Here is a 25,583-nt window from a genome sequence, read left to right on the forward strand (position 1 = left end):
CACTCTCCCATTTCACCACATCCCAACTTATTCGATAGAGATCTGACGGTGATTGTGGAGGCCTTTTGAGCACAGCGAACTCACGGTCATGTTAAAGAAACCAGCTGAGATGATTTGAGCTTAAAGGGATGGACATGGTCAGCAACAACACTTGGACAGGAAGGCTGTGGCATTTGAACAGTGCTCATTTAAATGGTGTTTACTTGGTACCAAGGGCCCAAAGTGTACCAAGAAAATCACCTTTCTTCCTAATTCTGATGCTCAGTTTGAACTTCTGTATGTATGTGGATCTCATTTTTCTCAGAAACAAACAAAAAAAAAAATAGCAAAGAGAAATTAAAAATGCTTGCCATGAAAGAGTTTGGGTCTTTGGAGGTTAATCTAAGATTCAATAAGTATTCCCCACATGAATAGATGAAGTACAGTAACAGTAGAAAAACTGATTTAAAAAAAATTGAGTCAAGCTTATTTGGAAGAAAATACTCCAACATGCAACTTTTTCTTCCAAATAAAGGCATTTTTGCAATCTGGCTAAACATTTGTCTTGTTTGCAGCCTGTTTCATCATCTCACCTTGTGTTTCTTGCCTTGTCTGACTTTATTGACACACTGTCTATGCGTTTTCACATCTCAAGAAATCCTTTCTTCAGTGTAGTGTTACCATAACCACTTGTTCTTCAGTGCCAAATTGCACACATTTATATAAATGACACTTTTTTTTCCTACTCACACTTCTGAAGAATAAGAATCAGTTGCTCTTTTGCATGTAAATTTAAAAAAAAAAGTCATCATTCGTGACATTGATCTTCCACAAAGCTCCAGAAATCCCATGTAGAACATTTGTTCAGAGTCTCTGTTGAGGTTGCAAAATGAAAAATAAAGCTGAAGTGTGAAGGTGTTTTTGAAGTGCTTCTCCTCAGTTCTGGTGTGCATTCAGCCCCTGAAAACAGTCGGTGGATTTAAAAATGTATGTATCTGACGCTCTCAGTGCATGTCAGCCATTCTCCTCTATGCCCCCCCCCCCCCCCCCCAAGCTCTCTTCATCATACATTTTCCACACTCCTAACCCCCGCTGTCTCTCTTGTAGGTTTTTCCTCCTTGATTCTCATTATACACGGATGACCTCCTCATCCACCTCTGTTCTAGGTTCAAAAATTTCTCAGTCTGTCATCTTTCCTTTCCCCAGCTTGTCATGATTCATCTGGTCTTGTCTCTCAATAGAAGGCCTAGAAATTAAATTAGTAGTCATGCACGTCACACTAGTCACATGCCCGACTCTCTCTCATCCTTTGGCAACAGGGCAATAATGACCTGGCAGGGTTTAAAACGCATTAAATGGAAAATGCATTAAATCCACTATACTGATGTTCCTTCCCAGACCTTCTAACATTAGCACGAAGTAAAAATTACTTTAAGTTCAAAATATCAGTAATCTCCCCCTAGGAGACAATGTCATTGTAAGAGACAGCAGCTGAATAACTAATGCTTATCATCACATGAGCCAAGTGATCCTCTTAAAGGCTCTTTGTGTGTGTGTTTAAAGGAGGAATTGTCCATGCAGGGGAAAAAGATCGAGTTTTGGCTCTGCTCACCTTCTCCGCTACACTAGAGAAGACATGGGCTCCACATTTATAATTGATCTGCCTCAGCTCCAAAAATACCCCAACAAGGACACGCTGTTGTCTGCGTGTGCATGCACACAAGCGTGTAAAGTTGAGGAAGTGCAATCTTAATAATAGAGTTAGCAAACAGGTGAGAGGGTGCAGAGGAGACGGGCTGAGTCATGGAGAGACGGCCCTCTCAACCCCAGCACTCAGCCTGGCTTCTGCATGGCCTGTAAACCACTCTTAGCTGCCCTAACGGCATTTAGCTGTTTGAATTTGCATGTAATTCATTGATGTAACCAGGTGGATGATGGGATTAAAATATTATATAAAGGTCTGTTTATGACTCTATGAGCATATGCTCTAAACACTTTTAGTAAGCGAGAAGCTGCAAATAAAAGGAAAAAGAGAGGAAAAAGAGTTGTGTGTGTGTGTGTGTGGGTGGATTGGTGGTTGCGAGAAGCTGTGTGTGATCGAAAGCACATGCGAGAAAAATGGCGGTCAGCCGCGGGTCAACACAGGATGTGACCTGACACTGAAAGTGTAACATTGTAATCATACATCATTCAAAGGTTCCTGCTGCCGCGGCTGCATTGAGCTACAAAACCTTATTTCTGCAAAACGCAGTGGATGGTACAAATTCAACTCCACCAGCTGCTTTCAGTCTTCAGTCAGCCAGTAGATGTTTAGGGTTGATACCTGGAAGAGAAATTGGATACATTCATTCAAAATTTTTGGCTGTTTATCTTGACACGTGTTCTTTTCAGGGATAAAAAAAAAAAACAGGATCACAGTTTAAAAGGAAACTTAGTTTCTCTTGATTCTATCCCCACATGTGTGTTTACACGTTCTCCTCCCCTTTTCTTCTTCCTCCAGGAGACTGCTTCCTCCTGCGATGAAGAGCTCCTTTCCTTGCTCCTAGATGCTGGGCTCCTGGTAGGCTGCGTCTCCTCAGCCCTGTACCCCCTGCTAAGCTCCCACATGCTGTCGCACCAGCAGGAGGGCGGTTGGGATGTGGAGAAAGCCGCCGCTGAGCTGATGGCGGCGGGCCACGGGCCTGAGGCAGGTTCCCTGTTGCTGGCTCACCGCGGAACCCACTCGGCCCAGTTCACCTTCAACTCCGCCTTGGCTGTTCTCGAGAAGTGGCTGTGAAAGGAGACGGGGAGACAGTTTGGACTGCAGCCACAGAGCGCTGTCGTAACCTAGCCTTAGGGAAAGAGTAGGAAGATGCTGAAAAAGGACTGCAATTAGATTGGAACGAGATCTGAAGAAGCAAAACTAAAAGCAGTCAATACCTCTACATTTAGTTCTCTAATCAGGTTTGAGGTTCATCAACAGAAGACATTTCAATAGCGCTGTCATCTGTGACGGTATAAGAGAGGATACCTTTAATCCTGAAACATCTGCTCAATTAGAAAGACGATCTTTCACACACAGAAACAACCTCTGCTGTCACTCAGTCATGGATGAACGTTGAGACCGAGGCCTAATCACAGAATGCAACGGCTGCTCGGATTTATTTGTGTGTGCGCCGTGTCCTATTGTGTGATAAAGTAATTGAGCAGTGGGTAGCAGTGGGTGGATATTAGCCTATTGTTCCGTGACAGGTTTGCCTCTTTAACGTCCCATCGTTAAACACCCTGCCTCTGCTCCATTGTTTTCCCCCTAATAATGTCTAATTAATTCCTTCTAAACAAATTAGCCCCGCAGCTGCCCCCGTGCTGAGTGTACGGATGCACAAATACTATATATGACACACACCAGTGAAGTTATGTAAAGCTTATAATGATGAGGAATAAACGTGCACGCACGTGTGTGTGTGTGTGTGTGCGTTGATGTTGTTAGGTTGCTTTGTTTCATTTGAATAAATAAAAGCGTAAAATGCGGCTCTATTTTGTCCCACCTTTTAGAACCGAAATAAAGAAAATTGATGAAAAAGAGCGATTGTATTATTTTCATTTTTTATTGTATTGTGTTTCTTTATTCATGGTGGAAGAGTGCACAGATGGGTAACGTTTCTTATCAGTATTTTTAGTTCTCTTTTTAATTGAATGGGCTTTAAGATTGTATCCGCCTCATATAATGAATGCACTCAAAACATTTGCATCATAATTACAGCATTTTGAGGAGTGATTTGCAGGGCAAAGATTTAGAAAATGAAATCCAAACCCCTGGTTTATTTATTTATTTATTTATTTTCTGTCAAAGCATTGGAAGTATGATTTTTATTTTTAGGCTGCCTTCCAAATTAAACCAAAAGAGCGGTGCTCGCTGCAGGTCCCCAGAGCAGCAAATGAACTTTCTCCCTCGCACAGAAAATCACTTTAATGAATACAGGGTTTGGATACTGATTGTTTCTCTTCATATGCATGTCCTTTTTGTCATGTATCATTGTGTTATGCCAGGACAAAAAAACCCCACTGGGTCTACTTGGAAAATAATCAAATAGGAAAGTTGCAACATTGGAGTCAAAATGACATGATTCTAGTTGCTTTGTTTGTTTGTTTTTATCTTCATAGATTTACAGTAGCGTGCACAAGTCTTGAGCCACCCCTCATTTCTTTATAATTTGCTAAAAGAAAAAGGAAATAGGTTCTGTCTTTTACAGAAATACTGAATACAGTATATAAGGCAAAAAAATAGTTCATACAATAATACTAATATTCAGTTAAACCACCTTTATTCTTCAACACAGCCTGAACTCTGTTTTAGACAGGTTTTTTTTGTCATTTCTTTAAGTAGACTTCAGAAATGGTTCTCCAGGCTTCTTAAAGGACATTGAAAGCTCTTCTTTGGATGTTTCTGCCTTTTGTTCCATTCTCTGTCTAGATGATCTAGATGATGTTGCACTGTCTTTCAATCGACGTGTGCATTTACTGCACTGGCAGTGTGTTTGGGATTCTTTTCATCCTTAAAAAAAATGAAACCAATGCCAAACAGATGGTTTCCAGATGGTATTATGTGGTGGATCAAAATCTGATTGCACTTTTCGTGCACGTTTTGGCAAGATCCCTAACACCACTGGTTAAAATACAGCTCCAAACCATGGCAGAGCCTCCACCATGTTTTACAGATGGCTCTAGCAACTCACCGTTGTAAATCTGGCTCCTTGCAAGCATACAGAAATGTCATTTAGCTCTCGATTTTTGTACAGTGCTTCATCGATAGGCAATTTGTTAGTTATTTTGCTTTTTTACCTATAAGTTTTTCATACTATAATGGAAACAGGACAGGACACCATTAAATGTACATGACTAAATATGCAACATTCAGAAAGTTACATAAGCAAAAGAAAACATTTGTATTGGAAAGCATTTAACGCATTGGAACTGTGTGACTTAATCGCAGTGGACTGTGACGACAAAAACAGAAGAGCACCCAAAAAAAAGCATTAAATCTCTAAAATCTCTGTTTGGTTTGCACCATGTTCTTCAGGATAAGAGGCTTATTGGGAGAAATTGTTTAATTGACTTCATATTTAAAACCCATCTTGACAGGGGCTTTAAAAACACTGTACTCATGCCTGCATCGTGCCTTAGCTAATTATCCAGATGTTGAAAACCAGCAGTGACTGCTCTTGATGGCTACCGTATGGAATTGTGGCTTCGGTGACTTTGAGATGCATTTTATATCTGTTCAGGCAGTAATAAGCCGATCATGTTTCCATATTTGCTCGTTAACTTTCTCCAGCTGTACTTAATCCTTTAATTTAATGAATAAACTTCACAATGATTTCTGCATAGCTTTTCTGTAAAGACTCTTCTTTTTCTGCTGCCTCCAAAGACTTAAAAGTTAATTACCTGAAATTCCCCCGTGGTTCAATAATAGTTTTTGTTTGCGATCCCCTTATCTTTCTGCTCCATGAGTGCACAGTGGTATTTACCCGCCTAACCCCTTCTGTTGTTTGCAAAATACTTTTAGGCTAGCGAAAAATAAGAATATATATGATTTCATATTGTGAAAGTAATTCACTTTGGCATGCAACATTTAAAGTAGCTGCCGGAGTAGAGCAGCTTGTATTTCTGACAGGTTAGAAATTGAATAAAGGTCTGTTGCTTGGAGGTATTTACCCTGACAGCAATACTGCTGTATATCAAGCCCATTCATAAGAGATGGGCCAGTTGCGGGTGGATGGTCTATATATCAAACAAAGGAGTTATGAATCTCCCACCTGTGGAGGAGAATATAGGAAATCCTTGTGTCAGTTACGTGTCTTGTGAAAATACCAGCAGACACAAAGTTATGAGGGTTTTTTCTGTGTTTTTTTTAGGCTTGCTTTTAAGGAAATGTCAGCATTAGAGTATGAGATGAAATAATACTGTAGAGATTAATGGTTCGCACTTACAGCATTCCACTCCTACTTTTCTACTCCTACACACAGGTACTCATTCCTTTGCAAATTCTGTCAGCCTTACATATTGAATTCAATTGGTCTCAGACGGTAACTGACCCAGGTTTATTCATACCCTTGAGCTGCAGCAGCGGCCTGCTTTTGGTCCTGGCCAACGTGAAATCAGCTCTTTGTGCTCAACTAACACAATTACACGAAGCCCTGCTGTAATCAGCGTGGACTGTTAAATCCTGAGGTCATCGCGTTGATCAAATCAACACGATCTGAAGCAAACCTTTAGCTTTTAACAAAGTGTCGCCACTTGTGTGAGGTTTATATAAAATACACTGCACTGGGCGAACACAGCCATCAGTACTCACAACAAGAAGGTCAGAATACCGCATTTTTGTAAGGCACCACCCAAATGACACTTTGATGGATGGATGCACTCAAATGTCCTGCCTGTGGAACTCTGGACCGGTTCCATGACGAGGACAAAATCCTCATTGTTTCTCCTGAATCCAAGGACTAACAGGTAGTTCCCTGGCATCGGCTTTACCAGGGATACTGAGGAGTGTGATCCCTTTGTTAAAGAACACTTTCGTTAAAACGGGATCCACCACCTCAGCTGTCAATCCAGAGGTAACAACTTACAGAAGCTGGAACTCTGGACAAACCTCATCCACCCAACTTTACACTATGACGTTTATAGACATAGCTGCTGTCAAGGAGCGTCTGCGTTCCATGCTTGTGCGAGGTTAGTCATCACACTGTGCTACTCAAGATGTATTCAAACCAGCTAGGGTTAAACATGCTTGGACAGTGTACAGATGCAGTGTGATCGTTAAGGCTAATGAGCTGACAGATGATATCCCAGTGGGATTAAGCTGTGAAGACACGTTTCAGTTTTTTTTCCAGATTTTTTTTGATCAGTCAAGTTAAGTTATGCAGGAATGTGTCCCAAGTATATTTGTGTGTTTTCCCAGCTCCAGCTTTTAGTCTTCTTTCATTACGAGCGCTAACACCCTGTGAATCTATTTTAGAAATTAAAACCACCTTGTAAAACTGTCATTGTGCTGAAAAGCTGATGCCGATAACGCCACGCAAAAAATTAACCGGGCCCTGACAGTCTTAAAGCCCCCCTTTCAGCTCGCACCATCTCCCATAATTACCTGAATTATTATTTCACGTTTATTGACTTTCATCGCGGTTTAGCATTCAAGTCACACCTCTTTACTAACACGTATCTAATTCATATAGATTAGTGCTTAACATGCACTCAGAGATGTGCCACGAAAATGGGCACGTGTCTGTGTGCGAGATGTTCCTTTACTCATGACATTGAGTTTCACTGCTGATAGCCTGCTGTTACGTTAATGACTGGATCCATTTAGATTAATGGTGAAAAAGCCAAATGGTTTCAGTTACATCCAACTTGACTGGCTGTTTGTATGAACTCCTCACCTTTTTTTTTGGTAACATTGTTTGTCCCCAAGAAGTAAAAAAAACCCCTGTTTTTCACTCTGTTTGTACTTGTGATTGTGTAGACTGCAAGAAACCCTGGGAAATGATGTTAAGGTCTACCTCCCCCACTGCTGAGGTTTAGTAAACACAGTGCTGCAACCTGTCAAGTGTCAGCATCCTTTTTCTGTATCTGTCAGACAAAGCTCTTGGTGCAGGTGGTGCGAGCCATCATCGCAATCCATCCAGAAGGTGAGAGAGCGGGGCGGAGGAGAAAAAGGAATTTGTGTCCCCTCAGGGAGAAGCTGAATGAGACTGGATCTTGCAAGCACTCTCTCCTGCTGAAGTGAGGGTATCTGTTTGAAACAAAAGAATTTAACTTGCATCTTCGAGCCCTTTGTAGAGACTGCAGTGTGAGAGAAGAGAAGCGCAAACATGAAAGGAGAGAAAGAGACTAAAAATATTGTATTCCAGGAAATCCCTCACAATCCCCCCTACCTTGACAACAGACTGAATCTTGGGAAATCATTCACCCTCCAAGGCTACGTTTGTTTCCTTTTGCTTTTTCTAGTTTTCATTCACACTGCCTTTGACCCGCAACCTTGCCCTCCACAGAGTGACTATTTGTCTATATTTGTAGTACACTAAAATACATGCATACAGACAAAACGCTTCTAGCAGATACTGTAGGTGCAAGACAGCTTTAAAAAAAGAAGTAAAGGCTGTAGTATTGACTATAAAGAATAAAAGAAAAGGTATGAAGTGGGAGGTCAAATAGGCAGGGGGGATGGGAAATGACCGAAGGTCAAAAATGACGACTGAAGAGAGAAAGAAGAGTAAGTAGGAGAAGGTCCTGCTGAAGATATTACTGCAAGATTCACAGCACATTGGCTTTAGTAAAACAGAATAGCAAAGATAAAAAAAACGAAATCTACATTATATAAATTTTTATATAACAGTAAAATGTGTTTCATACTCAAACATTAAACGACAGTACCGTGCAAAAGTCTTGAGCCATCAAAAGCAATGTGTTTATTTGTTAAGCCACTGATCTACAAATCATTCAAGGGTAAAAAAGTCCCCTAACTCAAGCGATGAACTGGTGTTGTGTAAGCACATCTTGACAAGCCCATTTTAAATTAATCTTTAGGTGCTTTGGTACTAGCAGCCTCTCACAAAAAATATGCAATTTGTTCCTGTTTCTCTTTTCTGAGTCTATAAAACATAACAGCTAAAACATAACAAAGTTTGAGAGGCATATAATTTGGTTTTTGCACCAACAAAGTGATTTTCAAAGAGATATTAGCCAAAAATGTGGCATATCTTGAAATGGTTTCCAGCGTGTCCTTAAAAGTTTTCAAATTATCATCCAAATATACAGATGAGGTCATCAGAGGTGCAACAGTGAGTGTCTGCAGACATCTGTGGATGACTTTAGTATTGCAGAACTTGTTAAAACTGATTAGTAAACAAAAGTATCTATTTATTTTGATGCCAGAAAACATGGCTTCGTTTTTCAGCATGACAGTTATCAATCATGGATTGGCCTCCCCAGAGCCCAACATTACCGAAGCAGTGTGGGATCATCTTGACAGAGAATGGAACAAAAGGCAGCCGACATCCAAAGAAGAGCTTTGAATGTCCTTCAAGAAGCCTGGAGAACTATTCCCGAAGTCTGCTTAAAAAAAATGACATGAAAGCTGTTCAGCGAGTTCTGACTGTGCTGAAAAATAAAGGTGGTCACACAAAATATTGACTTGTACGCTGTATTTCCAACTGTGTTTGCACATATTTAAATAAATCGCTGCATTGATTTCTCAGCAAAATATGGGATGTACTATACAGTTATCTATAAAAAGTGTCAATAACAAATACACAAAATAAGTAGTGCTGTCAGCGTTAATCTCGTTAAAATGACGTTAATGCCATAACCGCATTAACGCGGCAAATCTCCATTAGCGAGTTAACGTGGATCGCCCCATGCGCCTGTGCAGCCCCTCGCACAGGGCGATCCGCGCTAACTCGCTAACGGAGATTTGCCTCGTTAATGCGGTTATTACTGCATCTTACTGAGATTAATGCTGACAGCTCTAAAAATAAGTATTGTCATGTAGTGTGCTAGTTTTGGTACTAGCTATACCTTTAACTTGAAATATCAGCATATTCAGAAACTCCGTATTTAAGGAATCTTCAACTTTACTTGTAAAGCTTTTATTCAATGCTTCTCACCAAACCGTGTCATTGTCATGTTAGTGCAATTTTAAAAGAATAAACCGCCAACAACATTATAGACCGAGATTTTTCCAGTGACTCAAAGATTTCCATGAGCAAAAACCTGGAGACAGGTGGAGAGAAACCTTTTAATGGTAAAAACACATTGGTACAACCAGACTCAGGAAGAGAAGCAAGAACAGAACAAGAACAGTTTTCCAACCAGGGAGAGCTGGGCACCATGCAGCAGCAATTAGCACTTAAATCAGTGGAGGCAGTTCAAAAACTTCTAGCACAGGTATTTATTTCCTGCTGGCTCACAACTGAACTCAAAAGTGGACATACCACAGGCTGACTAAAGCTTGGTTTATGTGCACACAAAAAACAACATAGCGACCATGTAAAGGCTCTACTTGCCATCAAAAAAAATCCACACGACACCTTCAAGTGTCCACGGACAGCGATGGAGTGTAAAATTTGTTGAGCTACTTTTCCACCGAGTGCCAACTTCTGTTTATCTGAACGGTTCAGTGCGGAGAAATGTTAAGCTGACTACTTCCAGGTTTGTCTCATTTTCAAGCAGCCACAAATAAGAAAACACTTGAACAAGCATTTCTGTGAAGGATGTTGTTTGGGGCAGCTGCTTGTGGGGCTGACTGTTAATGCTGACTCAAGGTAAGCCCCAAACACCCACCTGCCAAGCAGCCTTTATTTTATATACCCCAGTATGTCTTCCAGTATCTCTTTTCTTTTCTTTTTCATAAAAATCATTAGCTCATTTCACATTTTATGACAGCAACGGGTCTCAGAAAAGTTGGGACAGGATCATGTTTACCTTGTGTTGCATCGCCTTATCTTTTAACAGCATTCTGTTAATATCTGACAGCTTGGGAGATCCAAAATTACAAACCTGGTCTCCTCTATTATGAATGATGACATATTCAAAGTCTTCATAATTTTATGTTTAATGTTTTTTGTGTTTTTCTGAAATAGTTGTAAATCTCGACCTTGTGCATGTATCAGCACTACATGATTCCCTAATGTGTCTACCGCTTGGCTCTTTAGGGACAGAGGCTGGAAAGCTACTATCTTTAGCATTTCTGGAACTGGAGCTTTTAGAAAAAGTGGACGTCACCATTGGGACCTATTTTTTCACAGATTTCCAGTCGATTCTGTTCCTATTGTAATGTGTGAGCATTCTGTGTTGTATCGACATGCTGGAACTACTTTACACCTTTTAGATGTATTATAAGGTACATCGATATAAACTGCACCACGGAATTAAAATAGTTAATACTGTCAGAATGTTACCTAGTAGACAAGGTTCAAGAATTATTCTGGCTTTGTTTACTGAACTCCAATAACAGAGTGAACCATTTTTCATGTCTTCTGTTAATATCTGTGTAAAAAGAAACATGAGTGGTAATTATCTGAAGAAAAATATGTAATTACACTCTTCAGCTTGAACAGAAGTATCTTCAGCTTTACAGTTTCTGGGGTCGGTTCCTAATGATTATCATTAGTGGAAGTCATGTGAAGTGATGCTAGAACATGTTAAGGATTGGTTTGTGGTATAACTAGTTAAGTTTACCATATGAGCTCATGAAACATGCCAACAAAGAGAAGCATGTTCCAAAAAAATAAACTTTTTCTTAACAGTCATTTCAAAACAATTATTTTCGTGGTTTTACTGTTACTATTTAATTTCAGTGGCTCTCTACCTTGAAACAAATGTTGAACCTTGATGTCTCTCTGACTCAATAATGCTGTTACTTTTGACTCTGGGAGAGAGCTGTTAGAAATCCTCTTTTCGACTTATAAAACATCTTACTCGAATTTTAAAAAAGTGTAAAAAATGAGGCCGATCACTGCTCAATAGTCAGTTCAAGCAAATCGATGCAATGAGCTGATTTGCACTGGAGACCTTTGAATTTCTCGCGCACAGTTGGTAGAAAGGGTAACATTTAATTATAGATCAATACGATGCCAACGTAATTCTGCTGAAGCAGTTTTGTTCAGCTTCTGCAAAATGCTAATGTGAGAATAATGCAGGAAATAAAAGAGACCCTCGTCTGCATTGCAAAATCCCCTTAATGTGATAAGACAGGAGCAGCACTGGGTTATGATGACACTCCACAAATGTCTGTGCGGTCGAGTAAACTGTTTCGATAACACCTGTTTTACACCACTGAGAGTAAGAAAGAAGTCAGTAATAGATTGTGTTTCACACATTGGCGTCAACACCCCATCCTCTTTTACACGTCTTCACATCCTCCAAGCTGTTACTAACCGCTTGCCGTATGTTTCCCAAACAGGCAGACTCATCAGCTGTTTAGCGGGAAGAAAGAGGGAGCTGGGAAGGAGGATGGGATAGAAGAGTGTGGGTGGAAATGCAAAAACTGGGGATCCAGAATGACTGGAAGACTGTTTGTGCATGGCAAGAAGCAAAGAGCGAGGAAGGTGAAGAGAGGGAAAGAGGATGTGAGTCAAGCTGATATGCCAAATCAAGCACGGGAGATTTCTCAGCCCTGCTGGAAAACTGTCGATTTTTTTTTAAACACATCACGTAGAGGCGGGTGGGAGTGAACGCAGGAAGAAATTGAGGGATGGAGCACTGGAATCAATATCTGGGTAATAGTTCATAATAAGGAGTAAAGGTTTCATCAGCAGTGTGTGTGTGTGCAGGCATGTATTTGGAAGCATGCGGCCACCTGTGTGTGCTTGCATGTGTATGCGTGTGCCGTTTAATGTCTCTTCTTCTGCAATCAGCGGTTCATTGACGTCGACCTCCTCAGCTGAATGAAGCAAATTACCTGCTTTGCCAGTGATTGTTAACTTCTCACCACTACATCACGAGTCAGAGTAGCCCCCCCAACCACACACACGCACGCACCCTCTACCTAAAAACACGAGTCACTTCACATGAAGGTGAAGATAGAATTAAGAAGGCTTTTGATGTGTTCTGGAGTGTAGGCAGGAGGATTAGATTTACTGTTTTAGCATCCTAATTCTTTCAGGTTTGGATTTGTTGTGCAACTGAAGTTATGTAAATGCTTCAGTGTTTTTTTGGTTTGTTTTTGTTTCTTTTGTTAAAAACACTTTTAAATTACTCCCCCCTTTTTGGCCTCTTCTGAGTTGCTTAAAAAGAATTCATGAAGGACTTCTACGGTGACCCTGATGCCCTGCAACTGGAAAAAACCTAGAAAATAGTAGAAGAAAAATGCAAAAGCATACAAAACAAAACTGAAGTGCTTTTGGGGGAGACATTAACATGTGAATGACTGCACTGAGACACACTAAAAAGAAGCGGATGATTCATGAATGTTGTGAGGGGGAAAAACGGTGCAGGTAATGTGTGTTTTGATCGCATGACTCATATAATGCAGATGCATATTTGCTGTTTACTGTTAGCTTGTCACTTTCACACTGTCTTCACAAAACAATTCTGTTACGTTTAGGGAGGTTTTTTAATGCTTTTGCAACATTTTCTTTTTCGTTTAGTTCAGTTGCAGTGCGTTTCACCTTTCAGGGCAACCGTAGACTCCATCCTGTGGTTGAGCGACAAAATCTCCAAAGCTCCAGCATGAGGACAACAATGAGTTTGAGCTGTTGACTTGGCCTCAAAATTCCCCAGATCTCGATCCAATCAAGCATCGCTGGGATGTGCAAGACAAATGATTTCAATTACCTGACAACTTACAAGACTTAAAAGATCTTTTACTAACATCTTGGTGTGAGATATCACAGCACATCTTTAGGGGTCTAGTGGAGACCTTGCAGGTATGTTTTGGCTGCAAAACAGGAGCAAACACAATATTATGCAGGTGACTATAATGATGCTTGACTAGTGCATGTCCTTCCATACTCTACTAGCTAAACACAGCTGTGTCTGTGAAGGTTCTCAGTCATCCAGGTCATCGTAGTCAAAGGAGCTTGGAAAGAAAAGCGTCTGGACGTCTTCAAGCAACTTAAAGAAGTCCAGACGCTTTTCTTTCCAAGCTCCTTTGACTAAACACAGCTGTCCAAACCTCCTCTCTTTGGAGCTTCCAGCATTTTTAGGGTTGACAATTAAGTTATCCTAAACCAGCAAAGAGACAGAGGGCATTACCAATCTGTGATGCACTCTACACATGTACACATGTACTTTCAAACTCGGGCTTCCTGACCCCAGACAGTAAAGGTGAAAGAACATCCACACATTTACAAGAATGAAGAAGAAGAATGATTATTTCAGGAACTTCTTATTGATAAACAAATTAAAATAGCATTCTTGAGGTTGTCCTTTTTTATCTAAAGGTGAGGCAAAACACTGTTCAGAGTGCATTCATAGTGCTGCCCATATATATTTGATCTTATTTTCTTTAACAAGTATGTTACCTTCGCAGGGGGACTTTGCTCCGAGCAAAACTTTTTTCAAACAATCCGACATAATGACAGAGAAACCAGCGACAACAGGAGCAACAAGTGTTTGGAGGGATTTAAGCTAAGGAAGAATGAGGCAATCAGTTACCATGGTGACGGGAAAGGAGTAGAAGGAGGAGTGAGGGGAGTGCAGAACAGTTTCATTTGGAGAGTGTCACTTACAGGCTTTGATGATGATAAGGACTGCTGCTGGGGTAAACAACATCGGAGCATTAAAATACTGACAGAATTGGGCACTCCAGAGGATCATGTTGCACTTTTCATGTCCTGGTTTTACTAATTTCTTCCTCCTTCTTACTCACCCTCTGAAAACAACCGGCTTTCCGGCTCAAAACCCCTCAACCCTTACAGTCCACAACAACACACCCAAGCATGTGCAGGCACTCGTCCGTCCGCCCTGGCTACCTGTTACGCTCTTCCCGCAGGTGTCTGATCGTCCTTGTGATGTAGAGCAAGGATGATCGTAACCATGGCAACACTCTGATGCAGGCTTCAATCGGTGTGCGGGGTGGGCATTTGATATATATGTATATATATATTTATTTACAGATGGAGTATATTTTGTTTGTGTCTGTTTGGCATTCTCTGTGTATAGGGGGAACAAAAAAGCCGGTCAAGTGTTTATCAGATGTTCTTTGAGGAGGGTGTGACGTCCTCCAGGGTTTGTTAATGCATCACGCCGTGAATGGGTGTCACACTCATCCAGGATGGATGTCATCAGGCATGCTCCAGCAAGCAATTCGCTCACTTTCACAGGCTGAAAGTGGGAGGGACTGGGGAGGGAGGGGAGATGAAAGGAGAGTGATGGACTAAAAAAACAAGAAGTGAGGCAACAGATAAAGAAAAAAAGGGGGTGTGCCGAAAGTTCAACGAAGAGGAAAAAAAGCAAAAATAAATTAAATAAATAAAAAAAATGATGAGATAACACTTGTGCTAAAACCAGAGTGGGAGGATAATCTAGAGCAAGACGAAGAGATATGATGAATATAAAAAAGGAGTATGGGAAGAGAGCAATTGATAGGGGTGTGTGTGTGTGTGTGTGTGTGTGTGTGTGTGTGTGTGTGTGTGAAATTCAGAGTGAGAGAAAGCGAGGCAAACGTGAGCAATGGAGTATGTTAAGCTGAAATCTTAACTAACAGAAGCCTTGGTGTCACACTGAGAGGAAGCACTGAAACCAGACATCAGGGCTTTAGGCTAATTAAGAAAAGAAAGAAACTATATAAGAGTGTGTGCATGTGTGTGTGTACTCTCTGTGGGCTAGGTGTGTGTCCCTGTGTACCTGTCGATGTGGAGAGCTGGGTGTTTGTGTTTGTGCTTCGATAGGTGTTTGTGCTCTCTTTGTCTAACCTCACACACTCCCAAGAAGAATCCCGTTGCTCTCTCTCTTCTTTTCTATAATTACCTACTAACCGTATCTCACCCACATCTGCATCACATGTCAATCTGTTTTTCTCTTTGTTTATGTATTCCTATTCATGCGTGTGTGTGTGTGTTTTATCAGCTTAATTGCCAAAGATATACATCTGGCAGTGGAAATTAGCTTTGGAGATCAGGCAGCAACACAATTTTGTCTCCTTGTTAGCTGGGTCATAGTGTTGATTGCTGTTCAATGTGACTCGGCTGCAGTGACTTTGTGGAAGCTGTAATCCATTTAATAACATGACATTCATGTTCATTTTGTTCAAATCATTTTACTCGATAACTTCATGTCTAGAATATGCTGAAAATAGATGTTTCAACAGCGAGGACACAACCAGGCTGTGCACACACCAGGCTTATGCTATCTTAACCGATAAAAAAACCAGACATGGGTCACATTGAACCAAAACGATTTGTCCAATAATAAATGGGACTCTTCACTGTCGTTACCTTTGTGATTATCACTCTTGGTAAAAAATGAGTTTGGTTTGTTTACCTGCACTGCATTGCTCACCTTTTCTTGTCCTGTTGATGTACAGAGATGAGATTTTTTGCTTTTTGTGAAATTTTACAAGGTAAGTGTTCATCCATCCACCCATCCAATTTTTTCTGCTTATCTAATTCAGGGCCGTGGATCAGGATCTGCAGTCAAAGGTCGAAGGAACAGACATATTTATTTCAACTTGTGCTTCAAGCTCATGCCATCTTCTTAAACTTTGCTGCTTTACCAGAAGCCCAAACAGATTCAGCTTTGTTGAAGTAACACAAAGACAACTGTGATGTCTGTAAACCAGAGAAGCCCATTAACCACAAGTCTTCGCAGTCTGACTGGACAGAGGCACCAAACAAGCACACTCATTTAAAGAATTTTTCTTTCAAGAGTCATTTCCAGTGGACCAGCTTCTACAGTTTTTAACATATACGTGATAACAATGTTTCACTCCTGTTCAAAAGCACAAACGCAAACTACTCACCCATCAGAACTTCCTCTTGCTTGCCTCAGCAAAGTCAAGTCCTGCCAGTATACTTAACTCCTTCTCTTCACTCCTTCCTCCTTTGAGCGCTGCTTTTTTGCTTTGGGTTGCTAAACGTAATTTATAATGTCGCTACACCGACAAACTACTCTGTAAGATACTTGCTAAAGCACAAATTGTTGCATAGTTGAAGTAAACAATTTCATGCACTTTTTCCACAAATAGCAGAGAGCAAGGTCAGGAAGTACAAGCAATATATTTCCTAGCATGCCTATTACCTACTACTAAAAGGCACCTTTTTATGATCAGTGAAGGGTAACATTTAATTAATAAGGAAAAAAAATACTGTATAATGGATAAATAAATTAAAGGCAGCGCCACGACTTAAACATATAATGGATTTTTGTAGAATCTGTCCAAAGTTAACTAAGGGTAACAAATACATGCACGTCATGCAATGTAGAGGAGCCCATAGAGCAGGGGTGTCAAACTCAAATACACATCCATCCATCCATTTGCTTCCGCTTATCCTTTTCAGGGTTGCGGGGGGCGCTGGAGCCTATCCCAGCTGTCATAGGGCGAAAGGCGGGGTACACCCTGGACAGGTCGCCAGTCTGTCGCAGGGCTAACACATAGGGACAGACAACCATTCACACATTCACACCTAGTGGCAATTTGGATTATCCAATTAACCTATCCCCACAAGGTGCATGTCTTTGGACGGTGGGAGGAAGCCGGAGTACCTGGAGAGAACCCACGCAAACACGGGGAGAACATGATGGTGGAATTGAACTCAGGACCTTCTTGCTGTGAGGCAACAGTGCTAACCACCGTGCTGCCCATTTTTTAAAACCAAGCTCCTGTGGGTGTAATATGTAGGTGGCCCAGTATTTTTGTCCATTTACTGTTTACAATAGAGGTAAATGATTAAGAAAAAAACTTCAGAAGGCTTATTGTTTATACTTGCAGAGACTTGGCTACACTTTTTGACTCATTTTGGTGGGTAATACCAGCAGATTGCTTCTTTCAGTAGTAGTTCAGTGTCCATCAGTGGCAGAGTCAGGGTCAGTGTACATTTAGTTTTTGTAGCTCTTTTGCTTCAGCTGTCACACTTATAGCTTGTTCTCTCCGTGGCCCCTGGAGAGTTTCTGGTCAATTTTGCGTATCTTCTCACCACTCACATCACTTCTTGAACACCTGTACTCATTCTGTCAGCATTTCTGTGGCTTGGTCATTGTGACCGCTTGGTTCTCTTATCACTGATGTCAGTGCATGTAGTTCATCTTTCCTCCAAGTGACTAAGCATGTCTGTCTAGATCTTGTTGGTTCCAGATGTCTGAGCATGACTTGAGGCAGTTTACTTGTCAAAAGTGTCATTGTCACGACTGTGGTCATTTTCAGGAACTCCAGTCTCCTCTTACCATCCCTCTCTCACACAGATTTTCTTCAGCTCTTTCACATTTTTCCTCACTTGGAGAATCTTATAGATAATAGATGTATTGATTGTATTCTTTTTTTTTTCTTTTTTTGCAAACTGATTTACAGCAAAGGTCATGCACACTGAGTCAGCAAAGGGTTTTATTGCAGCTCAGTCTGGTAGATTAGACCTCTGCTCAGATTGACAGGAAGAGGAGATATGCTGGGATTAATTGAGATCACCAAAATTTATCTACATATCTCAAAACGATAAAGGAGATAATTACAGTCTAAACACTGTAAGACAACTTTGATGAATAAGTGAACAGTTTGAACACCTTTCAAAAGAAAATACTAGAAATCAGCAGATAAGCTAAACTCTTTGGATATCTTCAGTGTTGGGAAGGTTGCGTTTAAAATGTATTCCACTACAGATTACAGAATACATGCCCCAAAATGTATTTTGTAATGTATTCCGTTACATTTCTCAATGAGAGTAACGTATTCTGAATACTTTGGATTACTTAATATATTATCATGCTTTTTACAACTACATAAACGTACTATTGCTGTGTGATTTATTACTATTACTGAAGGTTACTTGCCATACCAATACCAACTAGATTGTTAAATCTTAATATAAAATGAGTAACAGTAGGGTGGACATTACATAAGGCTGCACTTTTTGCAGCGATCTCGTACTGAAAACTATTCTGCGCATTAGTAACACAGGTCCGCGGCTCCGAACCGTAGTAAATGGACCTCTGGCTAATATGTCGGGTTCCGTGTCGGGCTTGTAACCGAAAACGAGTTTTACTTTGTTGTCTGGGTCAACTTTGCTAGTGAGACACAGAAAGAGGCGTTGAAAGGCTGCTCTGATAGAATTTATTGTTTCGGAGGAAAACACGAACACAGTGTACAGTCGAGTCTTAATAGCTTACTTACAACTGGGCTCGTCAGGCACTCTTTTTGGCTGCAGTGGTTATTATTATATTTACGTGCTTCCATCTCACGTTTCTGGTTGGTGACGAACTCCTACTTTACGACTCTCCTTTTTCTCCCTCCTCGCGCTCACAGACACATAACTTGTATGACAGTCCCTGCAGCACGGACTACACTGCCCATGAGGCTATATTCTTTAGGGCTAATAGAGAGGGCATAGCCTAACATATGAAACAGGAAAAGACCACGGTGTATTCCATTTATTTCAATAAAGTAACTGTATTCTGAATACCACCTTTTTAAACGGTAACTGTAACGGAATACAGTTACTCATATTTTGTATTTTAAATACGTAACGCCGGTACATGTATTCCGTTACTCCCCAACACTGGATATCTTCCACAGAACCACAGAACTTCCTTTTTATGCCACTGCTGTCCTCATACTCCAGCACAACGAGGTAACAACGTCCAGAGAAAAACATCAGGAGAAATTCATGTTATCTTGGCAAACTTTGAAAGGTATCCTTTTGAGTTTTATCAGTTCAAAATGTATTTTTTCTTTACTTGATCTGTAATCACATTTTTGAGGCAGAATGAAAACTGCAGATTTTGTGCCTCATGTTACAATAAAATCACATCAGAAAGGGATCTTTTTGTGCTCATAGGAATGATTACAGCAACAAGTACCGACAAGCACCCTTCAGACATACACGTGGGCATGTGAATACCAGCTTATGAACCTTTGCTTTATATTGATTTGCATATGGTGTTTTTGCCCCTACACCTTAGTAATGTGCAACATTACTTTTGCCAGCAGAAAAAAGAGTAAGTGTGGGACCGGATGTTGTAGAGGTCCAAACTCTGGCTATACATGCCTGTGTCAGTGCATCTCCAAAGAACAGTTAGAGTTGCATTAACAGTAAAAGTAAACACTAGCTGTGAAAGAAAGGACGTGCAGTGTAGCACAGTATGCTGCCTATGAGACTGTGTAGCCATTGAAAACCCACACTGTCAAAAGCACCTTTACCTCCTAGGACCTGGTGTCCACATATGTGGACATCACATTTTGGGTTATTTAGACCAAAATACTCAATCTTGCTCTACAAGGGCCTGATATCCACTTACAAGGACATTATACTGGCACTGTTCTATCGAAATTTTAAAAGAATATCCTCATATGTGGCTCTCATTTGTCTTAGAAACAAAAATCAGGTAAAAAAAATCAGGTAATTCTTTGTGTTTACATTCATCAGGTCCCAATCAGCCCAAATATCAAAGAGAAATAAAAATGCATGCCATGGAAGAGTTCGGGTCTTAGGAGGATAATGGGCACAATAACATCACAATTGGACCACGGGGCAATGAAAGAAGGTGGTGTGGTCTGCTGAATCATTTTCTTTTACATACTTGGACTCCCCCCCCCACCCACCCAAACCAATGTGCCGGTTACCTGGGAAAGAGATAGCAACAGAATGCACTGTGGGAAGAAAGCCACCAGAGGCAGGGTGCGTGATAATTCTATTCATATAGATTCTACTTTTACAGTCTACCTATTGTTGCGAACCACATGCACCCATTCAGAGCATAATCTTTTATGATTACAGTGACCTCTTTCTGCAAGATAATGCACACAACACACTGCAAAAAACTATCAGTTTTTGGTTTGAGGTGTATAAGAAAGAGGATAACTTACAGGACTTAAAAGGTCTGCTGCTAACGTCTTTCCACCTGCTACCATGGGGCACCTTTAAAATTCAGACTTTACCTTGAATGCAACTGTTTAGGAGGACGTGCACAGTACTAGGCTTACTATTGTATATTCGCATATTTCTGAATGTACAGAATTTACAATGAATTAATCAATAGTGAATATAATAATGAATGAATTGATAATGAAAATAAACATAGAGCTCTTATCATTTTCATACTTTGGTACCTCGTAAAGGTCATAATTGCTGTGTTAAGCGAGGCCCGCGGCACTAAGTAAACCGGTGTAAATTTATTCAATGCAAGCTTTAAATCAGGTTCATTTTCACTGCCTTCCAGTTTTTCCCCTTTGACCACATCCATCCATCCATCCATCTTCTTCCGCTTTATCCGGGGCAGCCTAAGCAGAGAAGCCATTATTAAGGAAGGGAAACAGGTAGAAAAGGAACAGATATGCCAAATTACATAAGACTGGTCTGAAAATCAGTGGTAGCTGGCCTGTTGGAGTGATGATTCCAAATTTGAGATGTTTGGTTCAAATTGTCATCAATATGTACGGAGGAGGCATTTGTAACACACAGCGGAGGCTCTGTCATGGTCCGGGTCTGAATTTCAGCTAGTGATGGAATTACGATGGAATTACAAATGCAGAAAAGTATTGTAAATTTTGCCTTACATACGGTATTTCCATGTCTGCTTGCACATGTTTAATAAACTGCTGCACCTTTTCCCCAGAAATATGAGGAGTGACTCAAGACTTTTGCACAGTAGTGTGAGTGTAATAGATATTGTGAAGCAACTGTGAAACCTAGCATGTTTTAAAAGACATCTTGCCTGTCTCATTCCCAGTGTTGCTGCTGATTACCCGTCCTTTGTTTGCTCCCACACTCCTCATTCATCTCTTATAGCTCACATTCATGTTTGTAAATTGAATTGTAACACACACCTCTACAAATCAATGCGTGTTCACTTTTCAACCTTAATCTTCACCAGACATCAGTCAATGCGCACACACAGAATCAGCCCAGCACGATTGGTCGGGGTCGGGGCCGTGGCCTCGGTTCCACAGGGAGCTGCAGCCAGTCAAAGGGTGTTAACCTTAAACGATTGTAACACGGTGAGGAGATCAAAACAACATTTTCCCACCTATTTTCACAAATCGGATCCAATAGTGGTGAAAAATGAGAACTGAAAAAAACGATATCCGCGAAAGAAGACTGTGGCTATGGCTTGCTTTGGTTTCTTAGGAAACTCAGGTGTTGATTATATCTGAAAAGTATAATTGAGTTCAGACAGATTAATGCAGCTCTCTATTGCATCTAATTAAGCTGACATCTGTGGCAGTTTGTGTACTTCCTAATCCCCCTCAACAAAAACAAAATTTTTCTTGTGGCGAAGCCCTTTCTAATACTGCACTAATGGATGACACACTTACCTGCAGCGCATGAGCTTAGACTGACTGCCTCCCTTTCCTCTTTCTTTCTGCGCTCGCTGGAGCTAATAGGTGCTGCATATTGGTCTGATTACAAGCTGATTGAGCCTACGCGCCTCTCTCTTTATACACAATCAGCAATGCATTGGACACGATAATGTAAAAGCTTTCTATCAATTTGCTCTTCCCATTTCATTACCATTGTGACTAAATCCAAAAACAGACCATGTTGGTTTGTATTTTTGTGCACTAATTTCACTGATTAGGCAAAAGTAAAAAGCCAAGATGAAAGTAAACAGCAATTTAGATCAATTTATGTTCCAGAATGGTTTTAAGAGTACCAAATGCCGACTCAGTAGACAAAGAGCCATTGTGTTTGTACCTTCCTCTTTCTGGATGCACACCACTTGAATCCTTCCCCATCTTTGAAAGGCAGACTTAATACTTTCCAATCTCTGAAACCAAAAGTTACTTTTTGGGTTGTCCATCAAGTGAGCCACAGTAAGCTTTCCTCTCGAAGGCCCTCACTCATTATTAGCTTGCCAACTGGAATTTTTTTCTCCCGACCGAGGTTTCAAGGAGTTGAAAGGCATGCATGCCTTGTGTGAAGGGAATGTATCAAAGCAAGAAAAAAAGGCCTGTGATATTTTCAGTGTCTGGAATGTTACCGTTTCCTGTAATGCGTTGAAATGTGTCAATATGTGATTAAAAACTACGCATCTGAGAAGACAGAGTGTATATGTATCTGCGTGTGTACGTTTCCAAGTGGATTTTTAGTAAATGTATTCTCTAGTCTTGGCTGGCTGAAAGGATGATGACTGTAATCAAGCTGGTGCCTTTCCATCACACCAAGCTCAAAAGCAGCAATGACATTTCCAAAGGTGCATGCTAGATGGAATATTAAAACGCCGTGTCACGCCAACTCTTTTAATGGCTTGTCTTTGTGCCTTAAAAGCCGCTTGACATTTCCTATCGGGGTCCCTGGAGGTTTGGTTTGGCTTTTGAAGTTTTGCTAAAGTTTAATCCATTGCTTTGGATTTTTACATGCTCTGTGTGTGCGTTTTTTTTGTCTCCCTCTCCCGCTTTTCAGTCTTGCTGTGGCAAAATGAGCTTTAACTGAGTGAGACTAGCACGGGTTATTTTTTTTCTCTGTAGCTGACACAGATTACACAATGAATTTAAAGGATCCAAGATTCTCCGATGGGCTTAAGGAATGACAAAATATGTGTAGTAAAATGAGAAAAAAAATGTTGGGGAGCAGAAGGTAGGTCAGCATCTCTTCATTATTTTATCAGCTTGTTGACTGAAATGGAGCAGGACAGCCCCTCAAAATACTCTCTGTGCACACGCACACGCAGCAACACACCCGCTGCTGACCTGATAAGATCAGGGGTAACAGCATACATGCCTGCCAGAAACTGAAAAAATAGACCCCTGGGGTTCTTTGGGTAGTGAGTATCAATCACATCTTGTCACACTTTGCTCTCCCTCACTGTTGTTTTTCTTTTTTCGTTCCTCTCGGCAGTAGCCGCTGTCCTCTGTCCTCCCTCCGTCTGAAGCTCCTTTGCTTTCTGAGGATCATCCAGGCACCAGACACATGCTTGGAATCAATTGTCTGATTAATACTGGAGACAAACACAATTAAAAATTGATTTGTGGCTCATTATTGACCAGTGTGAATAATTAACCAAGGTCTCGCTACCGTGCACGAGAGCGTGCTTTTGTTCCAAGTAGGGTGCATGCGTGGGAGTCTGCATCCACAGATTTTGCAGATGCTGTATGTTGCTTTATTACAAGTGGCGGCCGCATGCTGTATAGCTGCTGCAAATCTTTGTCACATCATTCTTGCTTATATGAAAACTGTCAGTGTCTAAAGTGTTTCAGGACTAATGAGTGTTGATTTTTAATTTTTTTTCCTGTGGTTCTCTCCGAAAGTGGACGAGTCTCTGGGGAACATTCAGTGTAATATAAGTGTTAATGTCAAGTGTTAATTTCACACCTTTGTCAGCACTTACATAAATGCCTGTCAGAGCTCTTTTAACCCCGTTTTATGATTTTGGACTTTTAAGATGTGACCTCCAGAGATAATGTCCGTGTGTTGTTGAAGGGGAACACATGCCGCTGCATCTCTCAGACCTTTAAATCTGAGACATGGAAAAACGAATGTTAGCACTAATGGAAAAAGAAATCACACCGACAGCCTAATTGAGCACATTCTGGTGTCACTATATTTGCACATTGTTGATTGTTGGTGCAATTTCAAGGACATTTTGAAAGGCAGCCCATTTTGCACTTCTACCTATGAACTGTTAAAAGACCTCCTCTGTGGTCTCCCTCTTTTCTTCCTGTTTGTATTAAACAGACAGCTCCATATTCAACATCTTCTGTCCAGTGTGTCCACAATCTCTTCTCTGCACATGTCCAAACCATCTCTAACTTTGTCTGTGAAGGTTCTCAGTCATCCAGGTCATCGAAGTCCAAAGAGCTTGGAAAGAAAAGCATCTTGACTTCTGTAAGTTGCTTGAAGATGTTTCACCTCAAGGTCCCAGTTCACACGATAGCGTTTCATAGCGGGTTCACCTGAAACCTTGGCTGATTGTGACCTACACCCGTTTTCACACCTTGACTCGTGCGATTAGGTAGAGGATCAACAGGGGGTTCATGACCCCTTTGGGGGACACTCCCCTAGGACTTAAATCTGGGACTCTCCAGCATTTGACCTTAGAACTGAAGAAGCTTCTCGGATCAGAGGTGAAACGTCTTTAAGCAACTTAAGCAGCTTTGCCTTCCAAGCTCTTTAGACATCTCTAACTTTGTGTACAAACACTTAACCTGAGCTGTATCTGTGATATACCCATTTCAATCTTATCCCTCCTGGTTATTCCCAGTAAAAATCTTAACATCTTCAGCTCTGTCACCTCTCTTCTTCCGTCAGTGCCACAAACTGCAAATCATGCATCACAGCAGGTCTCTCTAGCACCTAAAAGCTTCCCTTTCATTCTTGCTGCTATCCCTCTCTCAACAATCACCCCTGCCACTCATCTCCACACACTCCACACATCTGTTGCTTCGGATGGTATTTAAACTCATCAAACTGCAGCGTCACAGTCACACCTGTCAGACACATGTATGACGTCTTGCTTTCATTAACTTTCATTGCTTTTCTCTCCAGTGTATACCTCCACTTCTCCAGGCTGTCTGCCAGCTGCTCACTACTCTCACTACAGATCCCAGTGGCACCTAAAAACGTCATAGTCCAGACTCCTGATTGACACATCTGCCAGCCTGTCCATCATCACAGCAAACATAAAGATGCTGATCCTTGATATAATCCCAACCTATCTGCCAGTCTTATTGCACCCCTCACCACTGCCTTGCTGTCCTGGTATGTGTCCTGCATAAGCCTCACGTTCTTCCCTGCCTGTCCTGAATATCAGCTCTGGGTAATCTAAAAGCTAAAATATTGACTCTGTATTGTTGGTATAATAACACCGTGACTCTGAATTGATGAGGTAAGAAAATGAATAGGTGGATGTTATCACAGTGACTGTGTACAGTCTGGAAGAACTTGCTGATAAGATAAAGATTTGTCATTGTTTCATATCCTGTTTACCCTCATAGTGGTTTTCAGCCTGCGATAGCTAATCAGTTTAAGATCCTATAT

The 25,583-nt window shown here is 41.0% G+C and overlaps 1 protein-coding gene across 1 annotated transcript in view; it reads left to right on the top strand.

Annotated features, from left to right (window-relative positions):
- Window positions 1-3,543, top strand: part of nbas (NBAS subunit of NRZ tethering complex) — a 176,526-nt gene extending 172,983 nt beyond the window's left edge. Inside the window, exon 53 of the mRNA XM_004541960.6 lies at window positions 2,480-3,543. Within this exon, the coding sequence (XP_004542017.3) occupies window positions 2,480-2,755 (276 nt within the window). The 3' untranslated portion in view covers window positions 2,756-3,543. The remainder of the gene's footprint in view (window positions 1-2,479) is intronic.
- Window positions 3,544-25,583: the final 22,040 nt, after the last annotated feature.

The sequence above is a fragment of the Maylandia zebra genome, linkage group LG15 (genome assembly GCF_041146795.1).
Source record: "Maylandia zebra isolate NMK-2024a linkage group LG15, Mzebra_GT3a, whole genome shotgun sequence".
Lineage (NCBI taxonomy): Eukaryota > Metazoa > Chordata > Actinopteri > Cichliformes > Cichlidae > Maylandia > Maylandia zebra.